We start from the raw sequence: 22,831 nt of genomic DNA on the forward strand, positions 1-22,831 counted from the left end.
CTACTTGAATTGTAGGAAAATGCAATTATAATTAATAAATTATTTATCCAGAAAAATTGAGCAGTAAGAATATAGTGTGAAGTAGGTAACTGCACATCTTGCAGACACATCTTCAGATATCTAACTTGCATTTCCGTACATGGTTCCAGTTGAACTATGATTTTTTGATGGAGGACATTGAAAAAATTCAGAGAAGGGCAGCTCATTTTGCATTATCATGAAATAAGGGAGACAATGCCCAGATATGATACACGAATTGGGACAGCGGTCATTAAAACACAGGCATTTTTTACTGTGGCAAGACCTGATGAAATTTCAATCACCAACTTTCTCCTCAGAGTGTGAAAATATTTTGTTGGTGTCCACCTACATATGGAGAAATGACCATGATAATAAAATAAGAGAAACCAGAGCTCACGTGTTAAGATTGATAAGTTCATTTTTCCTGTGCACTGCTCAAGAGTGGAACAATAGAGAAGTAGCTTAAAGGTGATTTGATGAACCCTCTGTCAGGCACTTAATTGTGAACTGCAAAGTAATCATACAGATGTATATTTTTCAACTTAACCAACTTCTGACATGGTAAACCACAGTACTCTTGTAGACAACATGTTCCTTGTGGTGGCTATTTATGCAGCAACTATAAATAAATTGCTGTAGCTTACAAGACAAATGCCTTTTGCATGCTCCAGGTTGATTTCTTTATTTCATTTATGTGCCTAGACACATTTTGCCTTTTTAACAAGGCATTTACAATGAGTGTCACATCAGTGTCTAATTAAATTATTTGAAGCTCAGGCAGCTTTCCTTCTTGTGAAAAACTAGTTGAAAGCCTCCAAATTTTGATGTAGTCACTGGGTTTCCATAACATAAGACTTAACATCACATAAATTATTAAAGCTTTATGGTCACGGAACCTTGTGCTGAACGCTTTTACAGACCACTTAAATTCTATTTATCAATCAGGAATTGATCCAAGTCTGGCTGACTGGTTGGTGTTATTCTTATTACGAGGTTTACAGTAAGATTATATTATCTGATAAGACTGACCAGAATGGCTCTCTATTTACATTTAATGAGAAATTCTATTTTAAAGCCACCACAAACTATAACATCACATCTTGTTGCACTTACTTTATTTTGGGACCATTCCATTTTTTCCAGAAATATCCTTAATTTGGCTGATGGAGAATGTTATACTACAGCTATTATCAAATGTAACTTTAGAATTTTAATCACTGCCTCCTTGAAGTCTTTTTCACTGCTTTGGAGGGTAATATTACCTATATTAGTAACTTCTATACTGCCTTGGGTGTGCATGGCTTCTTCCCTGCAGTGATCACCAGGTCTCCAACAGTAGTCAACCAAAGAGGAATTCGTGTGTTGTTAACATATTTAAATGTTCTAATTTGTTGTAAATGGGCTGAACATTTTGGTGAAAGATTGGTGTTGCCAATTTTCATGGAATATTTACAGTATCACTTCCTTGTGTTTAAATGCTGCTTGTCTGGCACTGTTGTTTCTATTATAAAGAAGTTCTTGTGGAGAGCTGATTTGTTTTATGAAATAACTCACTATCTTATAATTTTTCAGCACAATATAATTGAAGTGAATATGTGCTTACTTGAGACAAGACAACAACAACAACAACAACAACAACAACAACAACTACTACTACTACTACTACTACTACTACTACTACTAATAATAATAATAATAATAATAATAATAATAATGGTTATTGGCATATTTATAGTGATGGGGTTAGCTAAAATTAATGGGATTTGATCTGAACTGCACTAAAAACTTAACTAGGGAAATAAATAGAGTACAGTATGTTGACCATATTTAGCTACTGGATTTATTTGAACAATTGTGTAATAATAATTATTTCACAATTCTGTTACTTCATTTGTAATACTTAGTTGTACTTGTCCATTTGCCTGAGTGATACTAGATATTACTTAAAATTACCAATTATATTACTGAAAACACTATTCAATGCACTATACTATGTTAATTTAAGTACATTTCCACTTAAACCAAAACAAGAAGTAATGCCAGCAGTTAGCTAGAGGCCAAACAAATTACAATTTTCATGACTAATGGGTAGTTTTGTTTGTAATTATTCTTTGATGATGTGGCAAATTGAACTACCCAATTGCAATGTGCTGAAAATTAAGTTTGCCAAATATTTAAGCTTACTGAAAATTTATGACACGTCATTGAGTACCATCTCAGAGCTCACATATCCAGAGCAAGTTTAAATCTGCAGAAGACCCACAGCCTTGATGAACTGCATGGCCTCCATATTCCGCAAAATGTAATAATATTTATTTTAATTCAAAACTGCCAATGGTTATCTTTCTTTTGTAATAATGGGCAGTGCAGCTTCTAGGTCCCTAACAGTGTTGGGCCTGTAACATGTGCAGATACCAGCACCATGTAATCTACAGACATGCCATATCTATGCATGGGCATTTGTGCTTTCTAGCTCTGTCATCTACCAGGACATATAGGATCTACACCATTATGGAGTGCATCTATTTTTCATGTGAAAAGTGGCTCAACACACAAACAGAGAAAATATACAAGAGAGGGCAAGCAATACTTACATTCACCACCTCTAAATATTTCCTTTTCTTCTTCAGTTTCAGGTTCAAGAAGGTTCACTATTGCTGGCCCAGATAAAATAGAATTTCGAGCTGCCATGAGGAAAACTGCTCTAGTCAGTTTCTGCCAAGAACCATGCAATAACTGTTCCAGCCACACAGTCACCTCAATTGAGGACTTCCCAACCCATGATACATGCCCCGACAATCTGATATCACCATCATGCTGTCAAACAAGAAGAATACAACTTTTTAATATAAACCTAGAAATGAAACATAAATAACAATAAAGATTAGCAATGGGGACCAAACAACATCTGCATAAATATTATGCACATCACTACGGATTCCATGATATATTGTTGTTAGTCACAGACTTATTACAATAAAAATAAAAGCTTCACACAACAATTAATGTCACATTATCAGGATGAAACTTCTACTCTTCTGCTATGTTACACATTTTTGAATCACCAGAACATTTTAAAACTACACACTGAATAAAGGCTTGATCTTAGATCTTTGACTTTTGCAGACAACTCTCCCAGCACAAGACAATGTCGTCATTCGGTTAATAAGTATGGGATATGATTTTAATTGGTAAGGATGTGTCTCCGTTCTAATATACCATATTCAAGAAGAATATAAAGTGGTACATACTAACATATGCATTCGCAACCATCCTCCAGTTTTTTGGAAAAAGAATGGATTGCAGTAACTGACGTCTAAAATGCCACATTACAGAAATTCCACTTCCAGAATATTAAACAAGAAATCTGATGCAGAAGTCAGTTAGTCGTTATTACTGCTCAATGAAAGCTGCAAACACATATAACTTTAAAATTTGTGCTGAACTCAACTCAGCCCCCTAACACTATTGATAGTTTCACATTTTGGTTCAAATGGCTCTGAGCACTATGGGACTCAACATCTTAGGTCATAAGTCCCCTAGAACTTAGAACTACTTAAACCTAACTAACCTAAGGACATCACACACACCCATGCCCGAGGCAGGATTCGAACCTGCGACCGTAGCAGTACCGCGGTTCCGGACTGCAGCGCCAGAACCGCTAGACCACCGCGGCCGGCTCACATTTTGGTGTTTTGCTCAAATTCTAAATGACTTTGCTGGTGATTGAACATTGTTAGATAGTTGTATTACTGGTAGACAAATAATAGTATGGAATAGAGCACTGCATCTGTGGCAGACCAGCACGAATGGTGTTTGTTCCTCACTCGCTGAGTGGGGGCAACACGCGTCTATGTGTCTAGGGAAATATGGACTCTATACAGCTTCATCACAATATAGCAGCTATAATAGACTTGGCAAGCACTTGAATGCATTTAGAATTAGAATTTCTTTTTACTGTTGACTTTCCATGTTTTCTATGGAGCAAGTGTATGCTGTACATCTGACATTCCACAAATGTTACCAAAGTGGCTTAGAATGATTACATATGATGAAAAATGTGTTTATGGAATATTACATGTTATTGATGGTCACTGATTTAGCTGTGGAACCTTAATTTTGTGTGAAGGAAGAGCTGATGAAATAGTGCTTTCATTCAGTCTCCAGCTGAAATCACACTGACAATGAGACAGATTTTGGACAGAATAAATGAAAAATATTTATATTGATGTATGTGACAACTTATTACAATTCTTTATTTATAATTAACAAAAGCATTTTAAATAAGCTACATAGTACCCTGTCACGAGGAAACTGAGAACATTAATTACTGGAACTTTTTACAGTACGTAATGGTAACTACACTGAGTAGAAAGAGGAAGGAAGTGCAATGCAATGTGTAGTGGTAAAGGAAGTGCATCACTCATGTGCACATTACAGATTCACAACCTATGTGTAAGTGAACACATGCCTGTGACATCTGCTTGGCTACTGACAACAGACATTTGGCTATTTCATTAGCTGAGGCAGTGTCACTCATCTTTGCTAACTTCCGCCAAGCTATACAAAGTTTATTGGCACTCTCTCACACACTACAGACAATTCAGATGGGCCACATGCTAGCAGAATTCTGGTAAAGAATAAAAATGACTGCAGAACAGACAAGACATTGCTTTCTTATTAGGTGTCATTAAATTGTGCCCAACAACCTATGAACAAGAGCTATAAGCTATAGTTCTGTGAACTTCTGTACTCAACTTAATTTTGTCATTGTGGCTGCATCACGTTTTCAGTGATTTCTTTCTTTTTATACAATCATGAACATGTCATTGCTTTAAGTGCATAGTAATTAAATATAATGGTAAGTTGGGAAGGAAAACATAAGTACAAAAAGGTAACTGTGAAGCAACCATGGGTAACAAAAGAAATACTTCAATTTATCGATGAAAGAAGGAAATAGAACAATGTTCTGGGGAAACTCAGGAATACAGAAATACAAGTCGCTGAGGAATGAAATAAATAGGAAGTGCAGAGAAGCTAAGATGAAATGGCTGCAGGGAAAATGTGAAGACATTGAAAATGGTTCAATGGTTCAAATGGCTCTGAGCACTATGGGACTCAACTGCTGAGGTCATTAGTCCCCTAAAACTTAGAACTAGTTAAACCTAACTAACCTAAGGACATCACAAACATCCATGCCCGAGGCAGGATTCGAACCTGCGACCGTAGCGGTCTTGCGGTTCCAGACTGCAGCGCCTTTAACCGCACGGCCACTTCGGCCGGCCAAGACATTGAAAAAGAAATGATTGTCGGGAGGACAGACTCAGCATACAGGAAAGTCAAAACAACCTTCGGTGACATTAAAAGCAAGGGTGATAACATTAAGGGTGCGACGGGAATTCCATTCTTAAATGCAAAGGAGAGAGTGGATAGGTGGAAAGAATACATTGAAAGCCTCTATGAGGGGGAAGATTTGTCTGATGCGATAGAAGAAGAAACAGGAGTTTACTTAAAAGAGATAGGGGATCCAGTATTATAATCAGAATTTAAAATAACTTTGGAGGACTTAAGATCAAATAAGGCAGAAGGGATAGATAACATTCCATCAGACTTTCTAAAATCGTTGGGGGAAGTGGCAACAAAACGACTATTCATGTTTGTGTGTAGAATGTATGAGTCTGGCAACATAGCATCTGACTTTCGGAAAAGCATCATCCACACAATTCCGAAGATGGCAAGAGCTGACAAGTGCAAGAATTATCGCACAATCAGCTTAAAAGCTCATGCGTCCAAGTTGCTTACAAGAATAATATACAGAAGAACGGAAAAGAAAATTGAGGATGCGCTATATGATGATCAGTTTGGATTTACTAAAGGTAAAGGCACCAGAGAGGCAATTCTGACATTGTGGTTAATAATGGAAGCAAGACTAAAGAAAAATCAAGACACATTCATAGGATTTGTCGATCTGGAAAAAGCGTTTGACAATGTAAAATGGTGCAAGATTTTTGAAATTTTGAAAAAAGCAGGGGTACTCTATAGGGAGAGATGAGTCATATGCAATATGTACAATGGCCAAGAGGGAATAATAAGAGTGGATGACCAAGAATGAAGTGCTTGTATTAAAAAGAGTGTAAGACAAGGATGTAGCCTTTTGCCCCTGCTGTTCGATCTGTACATCGAGGAAGCACTGATGGAAACAAAAGAAAGGGTCAGGAGTGGAATTAAAATTCAAGGTGAAAGGATATCAATGATACAATATGCTGATGACATTGCTATCCTGAGTGAAAGTGAAGAAGAATTACATGATCTTCTGAACGGAATGAACAGTCTGATGAGTACAGATATTGACTAAGAGTAATTCGAAGAAAGATGAAGGTAATGAGAAGTGTAAGAATGAGGACAGCAAGAAACTGAACGTCGGGATTGATGGTTACGAAGTAGATGAAGTTAAGGAATTCTGCTACCTAGGCAGCAAAATAAACAATGACGGATGGAGCAAGGAGGAGATCAAAAGCAGACTAGCAATGGTAAAAAGGGCATTCCTGGCCAAGAGAAGTCTACTAATATCAAATATCGGCCTTAATTTGAGGAAGAAATTTCTGAGAATGTACGTCTGGAGTACAGAATTGTGTGGTAGTGAATCATGTACTGTGGGAAAACTGGAACAGAAGAAAATCTAAGCATTTGAGATGACAGATGGATGTTGAAAATTAGGTGGACTGATAAGATAAGGAATGAGGAGGTTCTGTGCAGAATCGGAGAGGAAAGGAATATGTGGAAAACACTGATAAGGAGACGATAGGACCCTGACCCTCGGTTCTGGGTGACTTTCCCAAAATTTACCCCTTTTCCTCGACCTCTCCAGTCCTTTTCCTTCACCCTTCTTCCTTCCCCTTCAGCCCTTCTGCCTGAAGGAGGAGCCATTGGCTCTGAAAGCTGGCCAGTCACAACAGTCTTTTATATGTGTGTTCTGCCATCGTTTGGTGAGTAAATTTTTTATCTATCCAATTGCATAAATTGTATGCCATTTAGTCAATCTGTAGTGTTCTATATCAGTCAGTCACTGCAATTACTGTATCATTCAGCATTTTCATTCAGAGGGTCATAGTGTTTAGATGTCTGAAGTGGTCGTTCTGCATCTAAATATATTTGTCTGTATTACTACTTATCAAATTTTGTTAGAATAATTTGAGAGTTTTTGAGTTACAGACATGTGAAATTAACTGTGAAAGTTTCTAACTAAAAGCTGATTATTATATATTTCAGGCAATAAACCTTATGAACTACACCAGTAAATTAGACTATAGTGTCATGTAAAGTAATTATTTACTTTTGAAAAATGCTTTAATTAGCTGAGGAAGATTTATGAAGATGAAGAAGATGAACTTCCATGAGACTTAAGAGGTGCAAAACACTTGGTATCTTTACAGTCTACAGTGTCTTGTTTTGATGTAAACGTTTCAGTGCTCTGTCAAATTATTCTCACAGTACCATATTCCCACTCTTCTTCATCTACTTACTCTTCTTTTTTCATAATATTATTTATTATTTAACCTTATCTGATTTGAGCCATTAGGCCCCCTCGTGCATCAGACCAGGGTTTCACACGTACAGTACCTTTTTTTTACATCACAGTACCTAAGAAATAACAACTTTAATATGACAAATAGTATTAAAATGACTTGAGTGTCTATAGTGACAATGTGAGTTAAATAATACTGACTATGAACTAATAAAGTTAACACTGGCAGCACCTGTACTATTGCTGCTGCTGCCAATTATAGTGATAACAGTAATAATAATAATAATAATAATAATAATAATAATAATAATAATAATAATAACAGTACCGTAATTATTGATACATGTTCAATTACCCGAAAGTTCCTAAATGCAATATAACATATACTGTACAGTTAAAAGGAAGTCACGCTTGATCAAGGTCCATGTCACTTTCCATTTTTGACCAGACATAACGTCTGAGAAAAGAAAGAAATAATAATAATAATAATGACAATAATTATAATAATGACAATGGAATTTATAGGTGTACAAAACAGATGTTTTCTGATACAGCTAGTTCTGGAGTAAGGAAATTTATCGAGACTGCACCAGCTAAGAATACTGGCAAATAAGGAAGATCTGGTTGTAAAGATGGTTGTACAAGTGTAACGAGTGCATACAGGAACAGTGGTAATCTTTATTGTCGTTTTAGCAGATAAGTCATAAGTCTCTTCTGAAGCAGGAGATTTTGTTCAGTTCTCTAATATGATGCAGCAAGTTATTTCAGAGTGGCGTTCCTGCTGCTGAGAAGAAAGTGGCTGAACAATGGAGTGGGATAGAAAGGATTTTGCTCTGATGGGAACAGGTGTCTCTGCCATCTTGTTCAGACAAGTCAAGGAGAGATATGGGAGACACTGCAGGTTGTAAGACAGTAGAGAACACTGAGGGTACGGAAATCTCCATGCTTGTCTGCATGCAGCTAGGATAGCTGTGAATATGATGGTGAAATATGATCAAAGAATCAATCATCATACATGTAATGAGCACAGGCATTCATAACCATTTCCAGGTGCTGTGAGCTTTCCTGAGAAAGGCCTTGCAGGATAACAACACTACAATTAACAATTGGAAGTATTAGTGTTTGTACAAGTTTCTTTTTCAGGCCAAGGAAGAAAAGATTTTTATATTTTTGTATGGCATGGCAAGATGCTGATACACCTTTGCACACTGCAGTTATGTGCTCTGTCCAATTTAGATTTTCATCTATGATTACTCCTAGACTACTCTTGTTGAAGGACATACATTGATATTTGTCCCTTTCAGGGTTAAAGATGGTAGGGATTCCCAATAATTTGGGCTAATTGGCTTCGAATGACCAACCAGTACCATTTGGGTTTTGGATTGTTTGAGTTTAACCCTATATCCTGCACCCATTTTGATAGTCCACACAGGTCAGTAGTGAGATTCTCAATGGCTGTCTTTGGGTTTTATTAGTTTCGCACTTACAAGAAACTCTTGGAATGAGAGGTCGCAAAAGGCCAGTGATGTTTACGGCATTCAATGCCCCATGTATTGTCTACCATGCAACCACAATATTGGCTGGTAATGACAACAGGAGGCAGGACTGGAGGTGTCCAATGGTGAGCGCATCATCAGGCTATGCAGCGTAGTTGAACTGCTTAGTCAACGGGTAACTCACAACAATGCTACTGGTATTGATACAAAGCAGAGCAATGACAATGCTAAACAAACCAAACATTGTATTATGTTTATGAAAACAGTTGCTGAAGTTCACATTTTGTCAGAATTTTGGAGATTGAGAAAGAAGTGTCAGATGAAATATTAGTGTTACTGCAAGATGAGTCAGTGGAATGCGTGGTGTCACACACACTCGACTGGTGTGGACAAAGTACATGATGAGTGCAATGAAGGCAGTACATGCTTAACAAGTGAAAATTATACTGAAACAGGTGTCGAGCCATGTAGTTCATCATCCTTGTCAGACATGTAGCCACAAATCCCATCTCCAGTGAAATGTAGTAAAGGTCAATCGTTGTCCAACACAAGAATGTATGTGGAAGATTGTCCACAGCATAGGAATAAAAAAAATTATGAACAGATTTAGAATAAGTCCACAGCAATATGACTGTAGTGCACACGAAAAATTACAAATATTCAAGGGAGAACAAGGCGCGCTTGTTAAAAAATCTGGTGTCTGGCATTTCACAGATGATTGGTACAATTTACAGGATCTGCCTGACAGTGATTTCAAGTGGAGCAGTGGGTGGCTGCATAACTTCAAACAGTTCTACAGAACTGGAAGATGTAAGTTAACGAAATTTTAAACAAAGTGTCAACTTCGTGATGCACAGCCAACTGCTGAATCAGCCTGAAAATGTGTAGATGAGACAAACAAACTTATCCCATCATTCAGTAACGAATTTGTTTTCAACTCCAACCAATCAGCCAATCAGGATTTGAAGAGCAAATACATATGAAAGGAACCCTGGAAACTGGAGGTATTAAGAAGATGTATCAGGATCAGTTAACATCAGTGCCTTAATGCATTCATATACAACTATGTCAACTGTTCATCTCAATGGTAAATTGGCTGGAAAGTTATTTATTGTGCTGTGAGAAGTTGGAGGTACCCTGCCCCCTACGATTCTTTCTCATGTGTGAGATCTTGCAAGGGCAGTAGGAAACATTTACATCACAGCAAACAGGAGTGGGAAAACAGCCATAATGGAACTACAATTCTGGTATGAGCACTACTTTGAGTCAATAGCTGGTCAATATTAACTTGATTTTGCTTGATTTCTGGTCTGCACACAAACTTCTCTAGACCACACTATCCCTCATGAAAATTGTGACACTTTAATTCATACCACCTGGAACCAATGGAGAAATTCAGCCTCCGGATATTTGTTTTTTCCATGCCTATAAAGCATATTATTGCCCTATCCACAGCTACACATTAAAGGATAGCCATTTCACAATAAGTTTCAGAAGAGATTGTTTCGTATTCAGTTGCATGTCATCACATTTCATCAGTTCTCATCATCCCATTACACCAATATGATTCTGTACGCATTCTTTAAGAGTGGATATCTACCTGAACATCCTGCACAGTTTGTAATTCCCAAGGAGTCTGGCTTCAATCTTGATGGTGCGAACCTTTGTGATCACTGTGGCACGCCATTTTATATTCAGTGTTCATGGTGCAAGTTAATGATTTTTTTTAAAAATTTCTTGAATGTCAAAAATGTCCATTTGCTGAATGTAATGGGTTCATTCCATAGAAGGTTGATCTCCGCACCTCCCAGACACTCATTTTCTGTCACCCTCAAGATGCACATAGCTAGTCATTACGAGCTAATATTTTTCCTGTCATAACTCTTTCAAATGAGCCTTACCAAAGACTGAACTTGTGACCTCACACTCAAGGGGTTCCTTGTTAGATAAAACTAGAGGTCATCAGTATAAGTATACATGTGGTATTTGCAATATGACAAAACTGATGACACATCAGTGACATACAATGAAAATTGTACAGAACCTAACATCAAACCTTTGTAGATGCCTGATACTATCTGCCTCCCCTGTGACTTCATGACACATTGCTGGTAAGACATCAAGCACGAGCGAAACCACTGCATTGCATTTAGCAAGAAATTTAGGCTGTTAAATGTGGCAAGTAACATGTCGAAGTCGAAGAAGTACGTGATTGTCACCTCTTGTGCACCCATGACAAGCTTCAGACCATCTGCTACCTTTATTAAGGCAGAAGATGTGCTGCGATGTTTACAGAAACCTAATAAGTTTTTGTCTAGTCTTCTATTTGTGGTTGAGTAGTTTGTTTACTGATAATGGAGTATATATTCTAAGGCCTTGGACAATACAGGAAGAATGCAAGTAGGTCGGAAATCAGAGGGTGGTGTGGTAATGTCTATTTTACATAGTAGCTCAATTAGTCCCTGTTTCTATGCCTCAGGGAGAACACTTGTGGTTAAGGAGTGGTTAAAGATATCACATTAGATTACATTAATACTTGTTCCATAGATCATGAATACAGCATTTTGTAATGATGTGGAATGTGTCTGACTTTTTTCTTTTTTCTCTTTTTACAATTACTACTTCATATCTGAAAATTCATCTTCTGCGTAGAAGAAGTCGTCATTCAGAAATTCTTTTAAATTGTTTTTAAATGTTGGTTGGTTAACTGTCAGACTTTTTTTTTTTTTTTTTTTTTTATAAATGACCAAAGACTTTGTTGTGCAGCATAATTCACCTCTTTCTGTGCCAAAGAAAGACTTAACACAGACCAATGAAGATCATCATTTCTTCTAATGTTGTAACTATGCACTTTGCTCTTATTTTTGAACTAGAATGGGATATTAAGGTTATTAATAACCAATTTCCTAAGTGAATATGTGTATTGTGAAGGTACTGTGAATACCCTTAGTTCTTTAAATAAATGTCTGCAAGGCGATCTTGGGTGGGCTACAGCTATTATTCTGATTACATGCTTTTGTTGCAATAGCCCTAACAGCATAAGTAACTGAACTCAAACATTTCAGCAGATCATAAATGTGTTTTTCCAATTCAATTTCTCACCAGTGCACACCCCCAGAAATTATGAATATTCTGCCTTAGCAACAGACTTCTGTTCAAAGTCTACATTTATTAATGGTGTTATGCATTTGATGTACAGAACTATGTATACTGTGTTTTCTCAAAATTTAGTGAGAGCCCATTTGCAAACAACCACTTAATAGCTTTCTGAAAGACATTATTTATAACTTCCTCAGTTAATTCTTGATACTTCCCCAATTACAGGACTCTGCTGATTTTTGCAGACTACCTGTGCTGTTAATTTCAACATTCTGCATTCTTCCAGTTAAATATGAACTAAACCATTTGTGCACTGTCCCACTCATACCATAATACTTAAGCTTGTCGTGAAGAATATCATGATTTCACACACTCAAAAGCCTTTGAGGGATCACAAAAAATGTTTGGTTATTCAGAGTATTTCATATTTGATCAGAGAAAGCAAATTCAGCATTTTCTGTTGAAAATGCTTTTCTGAAAACCCAAGTTGACATTTTGTTAGCATTTCATTTTAACAAGTACGTGAAGCTACTCTTGAATACCTTACTTTTTCTAGAATTTTGGACTAAGCTGTCAGAAGTGAGATCAGGCAGTAGTTGTTACCATCAGACCTATCCCCCTATATATGCAATGGTTTAATAATAGCATATTTCAGTCTATCCAGAGAAATGCCCTGTTTCAGTGTACATACGTGGCTGAGAATCCTACTTATCTCTTGGGAACAAGTTTTTAGTGCTCTAGTATCTGTTGGAAATGCGATGAATTCCACATAAATTTTTATTTTTAAGTGAATTTATTATTTTCCTAATTTCAGTAGGAGATGTGGGCTGAATTTCAATTTTATCAAATTGTATAGGTATTGCCTCTTCCTTATACAGCCTTGCATTTTCTATATTCTCTACAACACTTAAAAATGATTATTAAAATCTTTTCTGCTTCTATTTGTTGACAAACTTTTCACTGCATCTGATAGAAATACAGTCTTCCTGTGCTTTCGGTTTCTCTATTTCCTTTTTAACAGTAATCCAAATTGTTTTACTTTTCTTATCAGAGGTGCTAATCTCAGACAAATGCACATACGTCTGGATGTTTTAATAACTCTTATCAATACAGTGCAGTAGTTTTTATAATGTTTGACTGTTCCTGATTCATTACTCCTTCTAGTTATAAGATACATTTCCTTTCCTGTTTAAAAGATATTTTTATCCGTTAAGTAAGCCATGTTTTTTTAGATGGTTTCTTACAATTATTTTTAGTCATTTCCTTACAGGAACTGTTTTCAAACATACTCAAAGAGGTATCATGAAATAGGTTACATTTTAAATTAGCATCAAGTTCCCTATACACCTTATCCCAGTGTAAATGTTACAGCCTTTCCCTAAAATTTGCAATTGTTAAATTGTTGACTGAATGCATTATTTTGGAGAACTGTTTTGCATTACTGTATGCAGCTATGTCATATACTGAAACTAGCTGTGTATCATGATCAGAAAGACCATTCTTGACAGGAAAAGGTTTTATTTGATTAAATTTATCATGGTCAATAAAAACATTATGTATTAGTGTGCTGCTTTCCTGTACTACCTGAGTAGGAATATCAATAACCGATGTCAAATTAAAAGAACTAAGTAATGATTTAAGGTCATTCTATTGGTCAGACTCTTTCAGAAAATCTACATTGAAATCCTCACAAACAATGATTTGCTTCCCATTGTCTGACAGATAGCACAACAAAGAACCCAGGCTTTTCAGAAATAGCTGAAAATTTCCCAGTGGGGACCTATACATAGCTGCAATTATAAAAGTACCACTATTACATTTTTTCCCTGTGATAAATTTTAACATACACGGCAACTCCATCTCTCTCTACAGTGTTCCTACTTACATGTGCAGAAAGCTTATATTCACCTACATATACCTTTCATATATGTGACTATATGATCTTCAGACAGGGGTAGTACATATATTCCACCCTCAGTTTCTAAATCTTCTAAACAAAGAAGGAGCTCATCTACTTCATTGTTTAATTGCCTGATATTCTGATGCAATATACTAACATTATTTTTCATTGTACTTTTATGAGAATCTTGTAATATTTTAACATCTCTAGTAGCTACCTGTCTGATCTTCTCATTAAGTGTCCAATGTTTCAACAGTGAATTAATTTCATTCAATGTTGAAACATTGGACATTGATCTTAGCCTGATATTATGTTCCAGTGGGCAATAGTACGTCAATAACAAGCTTCATCATTTGGAGTGCAATGCCATCATGTCCAGTAGATGCTGATCTGATATGCATAAAGTGGTCGATGAGTCTGTTTTGTTTGTGGTTAATTTGTGGTTGAGGTAATGTGAAGTGCGGGTTCAGTTCTTTTGCTTGGACAAATGGATCAGCTGCAGCTTTTACTTTGCCTATACCAAGACAATGCAGGTTTTTTTTTCTTTTTCTTTTCTTTTTTCTTTTTTTTTTTCTTTTTTTTTTTTTTTTCCTTCCAGGCATGGGGCACAATTTGTATGCCCAATGTGCAGTGTCTCTGAGATTCATGAGCTGTTTTAGTTCTTCAGAAAGGCATGGCACAGGTTTCCTTATTACTTCTCCAATATTTAAGGGAGCATATCTGTCATGTAGTTGAGCAAGTTTGTTAGTACATCCATGAAGTTTATCGTCTATGTGCAATAACGGAATTGGAGACATCCCCCCAAACTCTTTCTTGCCATTAGTTGCAAGTTAAGATAAATTAAAGAATTTCAAGTCTCGTTGTGTAGTCAGTTGTGGTTTCTTTCAGGGACATTCTAGCAAGTACATCATGAAAATTATGTCATCAACAAACATGCCAGGTGCAGATATTTGAGAGGCATTAATTACTCCATTGGGGGATTTTGTTGCAAATATATCTTTGAGAGTGTGACCACTAATCTTATGATGGGTAGGAACAGGGTGAAATAGTGAAATGTTTGAAGAAGAAAGCATCCACTTAAATTTCACACAGGAAATTTATGTTAATGTCGCCAGTATTAATTATATGTTCAAATGTCCATTTGAGACTTGAAAGAGCAGTTTTGAAGCAGGCAAACCTGCCTACTTTAGGATACTTGTACAGGACATACATCAGGCACTTTCTGTTAACGGATTTGATCTCTATGAACATATATTCCACTTGTTTATCTTCATTTTTGTTGGATGTGTGCAGCACAGTAGCATATGTATGCCCCCTCATCTGTTACATCTGTTGTCTTAGAAAGATGTAGCTGTCTAGACTTAGCGAACTTGTGGGAATACTCTGTTTGAGCCAGGTCTCTGACAAAAGGATTACATGGATATCTGTGTCTTGAAATATATGATGGAACTCATCGAGATGAGCTGGTAGAGACTGGGCATGGGCAATGTGCAACTTGGTATGTTCAGGTGCAAAGCTCATGAAGATGCCACTGCTGGACATAAGCAACTCTGGGTGAGGTAACAATGGAGAGCGAAGTGCACTGAGGTAGGGGAGCATGGGTTCCCAGATGTGAAAGCAGCAGGTATCTCTAGGGAGGTGTGGAGATTTTGGGGCCAAGCACAGTGAGCTTTGCAGCGGTCGTTAAATAGCTGACTAAGGCAGATGACTGCTTCCAGGGACTATATAAAAGTCTGGCCAATGTGACTGCACCTACCATACAGCTATCTTGAGTATTGAGACATCCAAGTGATACCACTGTGGCATGGTCCATGGTTTTGGGGGGCTTTCGTCTCTCCCCTTCCCCGCCCAAAGCACGGCCGGAAGGCCGTTGCTGGCCACGGGAAGGCCACAGCACAGCAGCGCGTCTAACTTCCGAAACCATACAGGGTGCGCCCCTGCCTCTTCAGGGCGTATACCACGTCCATGGCCGTCACAGTCTTCCGCTTGGCGTGCTCAGTGTACATCACCATGTTGCGGATCACGTTCTCCAGGAACACCTTCAGCACTCCGTGGGTCTCCTCATAGATCAGACCCGAGACGCGCTTCATGCCGCCCCTCCGAGCCAGGCGGTGGATAGCGGGCTTCATGATGCCCTGGATGCTGTCGAGCACCTTGCGGTACCGCTTGGCGCCACCCTTGCCGAGTCCCTTTCCTCCCTTGCTGCAGCAGGTCATTGTTCTTCTTGTCGAGAAACGTGCACAAACAGCAGCTGCAGCAGTTCCTCACCTGTTGCTTGTGAGTTGGCTAGTATTTAGTATTGGGGGGGCAATGTGGAGGGTAAAAATCACACAGATGAATACTCTAAGCAGATTCAGAAGGGTGTAGGCAGCAGTACATACTGGGAGACGAAGCAGCTTGCACAGGATAGAGTAGCATGGAGAGCTGCATCAAACAAGTCTCAGAACTGAAGACCACCACAACAACAACAAAAACAACATTTAACAGCAGCCAAATTTAGTTTAATTTAGTACTATGTTTGTATCTGCCAGTGTACAAAAATGTTCAAATGTACAACAAATGATATAAAAGTAAAGAGAGCAGTAAAGGGAAGGTTTGCATGAAAACTATAGTGTTTCACTTGGGATGGTCTTGTTGGAGATGTGTGACTTTGCCTCCCTATGATGAGTGAACTGACTTTCACAGTCACTAGTAGAAAGACCCCACAGGAGAAATGTGGAGTCTGAATCATAGAGCAATTTGAATTTTATACCACACAAAACATTATGACATGTGAGCACAATAATAAGTATGCTATGACTGACCTCTGATTGACTCTTTGTTGGATAATACTGAAAGATTCAGCGGTCGAGCCATAAACCATTCACAACTATTATTTATAATTTTTCTGAAAGGGCAACCTATATGATGGTACCAACAGTACAAACATGCTGACAGTCATTTTATATTCCAACTGTAGCATTGTTAGCACAACTTCTTACCTTAGGAGTTATGTCAGTGAAATCAATTTGATCAACAAGTACAGTGACAATTACATATGGCGTTGGTTGTCCAGCTGGCTTTCTTGGGTTCAAGATGTGCTTGTGAGCCACCCAAGCTGTTGAGAAAAAATTTTTGTACATCATTATGGTTTGATAAAATAGCGAGAAATTTTTACAAGAATTGTGTGTTCCGTCAGAAATAAGGTTGAGTTTTAGAGAAACAATATCTGAAATGAATTGTTATTTGGATGCATCCAAGCAAAGGAATTATAGTGATACAGATTGCTAGAAAAGAAATCAGAGAAACAAAATTGCAGGGTAAACAGTGACTGGGGAAAGGGGAACAACTCAACAAGACTGAAAATGTTGTTAAGTTTGCAGATGACATCATTTACTGGTGGTAACTACAGAACACACATACACCTGCATCTGCACTTGCACACCAACTTTATCCCAGCCAACTACACTGTACCAGCACTTCATCTTGAATGGGGTGAGGGGTTGTATTGGATGAAGTGGGTGAGTGGAGAAAGGAGGCTGGGCCAGTGGCAGGAGGGTTGGAAGGAATGGAGGTTGATGCTGGGTGGTAACCGTGAGCTCGCTCTGGTGCAGATAGCAAGAGTTATGTGCTGTGGGCAGTGATGTGGGAGGGTGGTGTGTTAGGAATAAATATATAAGAGGAAGATATGAGTGTAGAATAAGTTTTGTATGAGGCATGAGGATAGGGGTGGAGGTGGATTTAAATCTGGGACAGGAGCTAATGGAGACTAAGGCCAGGAGGATTGCGAGATAGTAGGATGTGTTGTAAAGATTATTCACATCTAAATAGAACAGAGAAACTGGTATTGCAGGAAGGGGGAAAGAGGAAATTCATGTGGCACTGGTTATACACAAATCAAAAAAAGTTTTTCATCACCTCAGTTCCGAGAGTTCCAGAAACTGTACAGAAAATTTGAATAGAGATAAATATAAACATCATTTTTGCCCTTTTTATTGCTCATGAAAACCACATATTGAATGTTGTACCACCATACAGCGAGACCTTCAGAGGTGGTGGTACAGATTGCTGTACACACCGGTACCTCTAATACACAGTAGCACGCCCTCTTGCATTTATGCATTCCTGTATTCATCGCGGCATCCTACCCACAAGTTCATTAAGGCACTGTTGGTCCAGATTGTACCACTCCTCAACGGCGATTCGGCGTAGGTCCCTCAGAGTGGTTGGTGAGTCATGTAATCCATAAACAGTCCTTTTCAATCTATTCCAGGCATGTTTGATAGGGTTCATGTCTGGAGGACATGCTGGCTACTCTAGTTAAGCGATGTCGTTATCCTGAAGGAAGTCAATCACAAGATGTAAACAATGGGGGCACGAATTATCATCCATGAAGATGAATGCCTCGCCAATATGCTGCCCATATCATTGCACTATCAGTCAGAGGAAGGCATTCATATACCGTACAGCCGTTACAGTGCCTTCCATGACCACCAGCGGCTTATGACGGTCCCACATAATGCCACCCCAAAACAGCAGGGAACCTTCACCTCGCTGCACTTGCTGGACAGTGTATCTAAGGTGTTCAGCCTGACCAGGTTGCCTCCAAACACATCTTCGACGATTGTCTGGTTGAAGGCATATGTGACACTCATTGGTGAAGAGAACATGATGCCAATCCTGAGCGGTCCATTTGGCATGTTGTTGGGACCATCTGTACTGCACTGCATGGTGTCGTGGTTACAAAGACGGACCTCGCCATGGCCGTCGGGAGTGAAGTTGCTCATTATGCAGCCTATTGTGCACAGTTTGTGTCTTAACACGACATCCTGTGGCTGCACAAAAAGCATTATTCAACATGGTGGCAATGCTGCCACGGTTTCTCCAAGCCGTAATCTGTAGGTAGCAGTCATCCACTGCAGTATTAGCCCTTGGGCGGCCTGGGCGAGGAATGTCATCGACAGTTCATGTCTCTCTGTATTTCCTTCATGTCTGAACAACATCGCTTTGTTTCATTCCAAGGTGCCTGGACACTTCCCTTGTTGAGAGCCCTTCCTGGCACAAAGTACTGTAGTATTGACTGTCTAGGCATGGTTGAACTACAGACAACACGAGCCATGTACCTCCTTCCTGGTGGGTGGAATGACTGGAACTGATCGACTGTCGGACCCCCCTCTGCCTAATAAGCGCTGCTCATGCATAATTGTTTACATATTTGGGTGGGTTTAGTGGCACCTCTGAACAGTCAAAGGGACTGTGTCTGTGATACAGTCTCCACAGCCAGCGTCTTCCTTCAGGAGTTCTGGGAACCACGGTGATGCAAAACTTTTTTTGATGTGTGTAAATTATTCATTGTAGCATATTGTGCTTAGCAGCATATTCCACTACTGGGTGGTCAACTCTGTTTGTGGTTATAGGTTGCTGGTGCCCATTAATTTGAATGGACAGCTGGTTGGTGGTCATGCCCACATAAAAGGCTAAGTTAAAAAGGATGTGGTATATGATGTGATTATCTTCATAGGCAGCCCTGGGTATGATGGGTTAGAATATATTTATGATGACACTCAAGCAGAATGTGCTAGATGAGTGCATAGGACAGGCCTTGGACTAGAATCTTCCACAGGTGAATGATCATGTGGTAAGGGGTTAGGAGTGGGTGTGACATAAGAATGGAATGGGATATTTTGTAGATTGGGTGGTTGGTTGAACACCACTTTGAGAGGAGTCTGAAGAATTGTGGGTTGGATGCTGCTCATTTCCTGGATATGGTAAGTAATCAAAGTACTGGTGATGATGATGTTTGGTTTGTGGGGCGCTCAACTGCGTGGTTATCAGCGCCCGTACAATTATCCAATCTTTGCTCAGTCCAATTTCGCCACTTTCCTGGATGATGATGAAATGATGAGGACAACACAAACACCCAGTCATCTCGAGGCAGGTGAAAATCCCTGACCCCGCCGGGAATCGAACCCGGGACCCCGTGCTCGGGAAGCGAGAACGCTACCGCGAGACCACGAGCGGCGGACACAAAGTACTGGTGAAGGGTATGGTTCAGTTTTCCAATCCAGGGTGATATGGTAATGGTTGAGAGACGATGAAAGAAGTGGTCTGTGTTTTTGATGTGGGAAGTAGGCTGTTGGCAATGGAATGAAGGTGAAGGTGTTTGTCATCTCAGGAGGTTCTTTCCAGAGGAACACGGTGACCAGCTGCTGTGGGGCATTTTGGATGGTTAGATTTACGAATTTTGGAAAGCATGCAGAAGGTGGGAGTGCACGTGGTATTTGAGGTGACCTTAAATTTCATAAGTATATATAATGTAGACAAATTCCCAACAAGGTCTCACCTGCAAATATATCCATGTCCTCCATAAGTCTCCCCAGCCGTACATGCCCAAGAAATGTCACATACTTTTCTTGCAGTGTTATATCTGTGCTCAGTGGAATTACTACACTGGAAAAGCTATCCTGAAACAAAAATGTCCATACAGTGAGATACAATAGTTTAAGATAGTGAAATACATTATCATTGCGTTGTTCATTTTATCATGTTCACCAGCAAATGCTTGGAGAAATTCATTTATATCAAACATTAATTAAAATCATATCTCAAAATGAGCAAGAAATTGACCTAATGAGAAAATATGCTATGTAAAGGAAGTCAGATGAAAGAACAGGAATGACGAGCAAAAACCACATGTAACCAAAAATGACATCTTTCATAATACTCCACTAGAAATTTAAGGTAGCAACAGCAACTGCAAAGGAGTTTCCAGAATAGAACCAAATGGAGTAACAACACAACTGCCAGATCATTTATGAAATACCAGTCATTTGCACAGAAGCAAGAAACTGAAACTTATTACAACTTTAAAAGAAAATGAAAAACATTTCTTAATATCCACTATTAGAAGCTGCCTGATTCTCTGTATTCCAAGATGAAGATTCTTATTTGCTGCATGACAAGCAGCAGTGTGTACTGCAAACTGTTCTCTATCACTGAAGATGTAAATGATTGTTATTCTCGCAATGCAGTCATGTATCTATCTGACTAGTAGTATGAGCTAAATAGCAGCTGTTTAAATAAACTATGAAATTAACAACTTTTTCAAACTAGCTTACTTCCTGTTAATTTTACTGTGTCAAACATTTAGCCCATGTAAAGACCAATAATATATATCAGTACAGACATAGCTTATTGTTAATATAGTATACAGATTTACTTTCTAACAGATGCTTCACTTTTATAAATGTAAACATTGAAACACTCCATGTTTCTGAAGATTATCTTTCATGGTTGAATCTGTAGATTAAAATAACACATCGATTGGGATAATTAACTGACAAGAAACATAGAACGAGAAACGTAGATACAAAAAATGCAAGAAAGAACATTTCTACGTTCTTTATTGGTGTTTGAAATTGAAGGAATGTACTTATCTAATGTCTAATCAATGGTGACATCATTAGGTGTGAAACATCAGCTTACACCATGGGTCTGAAGGAAGATTACCTGTAGTCTTATTATGGGAACTATTATGGCTTCCAGTTTATTATTACTAAAAGACATTATGAAAAAAAATTAATTTACATACTGGGAGATGGGTTTAGCCTAGTGGCTCTCATACTTGAAACCAGCTCTCCTGCTGCACTACTTCAGACAATGTGTGATGGTTCACCTTCTTTATTTCTTCGTTTGTTGACCTCAGTGTTGCTATACTGGCTGAAAAATTTGGGGGGTGGAAGTCAAACACAGACTACTTTAAATGATGTAGCTAACAGGTGCACATTTGTGTTTCACAGATGTTTACTTTCCCTGTTCACAACCCCCTCCCCCCCTCCAATAATACAAAGTTATATGGCCAGTGCACTATTGTTTAACTTTTGATAAGTCTCATTAATAGGTTGCAGGTGAACATCCACAGACTGCTTCAATAGTTTACTGTTGTATATCTACAAGAAGTAAAAACCTAACCACACAGTTCACAAGTCCTGCAGACTACTGCGGTACATATTGAACAGACACTGTCATTGTTTTAACACACAGACTAATTGTGTTACACTTATTTCACAGTTAATTTGATGCACTGTTGTTGTTCTAACCAACACAGGTTCTTGTCTCAAACTCGGATGTGGACTGATTGTCTCAGGACCAAAAATTGGGCCCTTATATATCCTCACAATAATAGGTACTGACACTACAAATTGTTTGAAGTTGAAATTACAGAAATTACAATTAAAACTTAACTCATTAAATTAACTGAATACATCGAAAAATTAGTTCTTTTTAACAGTTTCTCCTACTGCAAGGGTTAAGCCAAATTATTTGTTTAAATCATGAAATTAACATATATGAAATTAACAAACAATACTTTTGACAAAACTGTTAATTACTTTAGGTCTGGCTTTGCTGACATGTTTTCGAATAGAGCCAAATAGATTCGTTATGATTACTATTAGTTGTTCCTCCAAATGTTTATATTTAGTACAAAAACTATATTTGTTTGTAAGTCAACACTAGAATTTAAGTTACAAAACAATCACTGATTTCGTCCTATAATGAAAAATACTAACCAAGAATAGCCAAAATAAGTTAGAAAATCAATTACATACATAAAACTACACACAAAATTAGATCTGGTGTTATATTCTTTAAAACTGAGGGCCAACATTTCTTTTTTATGAAAATGCAGATTTTATTCACGTACGTTAATGGTAATTGGTTAAAAGTGAAAAAATGAATTTTAAGGAGGCAGATGACAAAACAAGAGTAGAAGTAAAAAATATCCCAGCTTGCTTCATCACAAATTCCATA

The 22,831-nt window shown here is 38.2% G+C and overlaps 1 protein-coding gene across 1 annotated transcript in view; it reads right to left on the reverse strand.

The window, feature by feature from the left end:
* Nucleotides 1-22,831, reverse strand: part of LOC126162410 (acyl-coenzyme A thioesterase 9, mitochondrial-like) — a 90,741-nt gene that overhangs the window by 35,419 nt on the left and 32,491 nt on the right. Inside the window, exons 4-6 of the mRNA XM_049918906.1 lie at nucleotides 20,364-20,484; nucleotides 17,023-17,138; nucleotides 2,616-2,838 (exon numbers count right to left, since the gene is read on the reverse strand). Coding sequence (XP_049774863.1) covers nucleotides 2,616-2,838; nucleotides 17,023-17,138; nucleotides 20,364-20,484 — 460 coding nt within the window. The remainder of the gene's footprint in view (nucleotides 1-2,615; nucleotides 2,839-17,022; nucleotides 17,139-20,363; nucleotides 20,485-22,831) is intronic.

The sequence above is a fragment of the Schistocerca cancellata genome, chromosome 2 (assembly GCF_023864275.1).
Source record: "Schistocerca cancellata isolate TAMUIC-IGC-003103 chromosome 2, iqSchCanc2.1, whole genome shotgun sequence".
Taxonomy (NCBI): domain Eukaryota; kingdom Metazoa; phylum Arthropoda; class Insecta; order Orthoptera; family Acrididae; genus Schistocerca; species Schistocerca cancellata.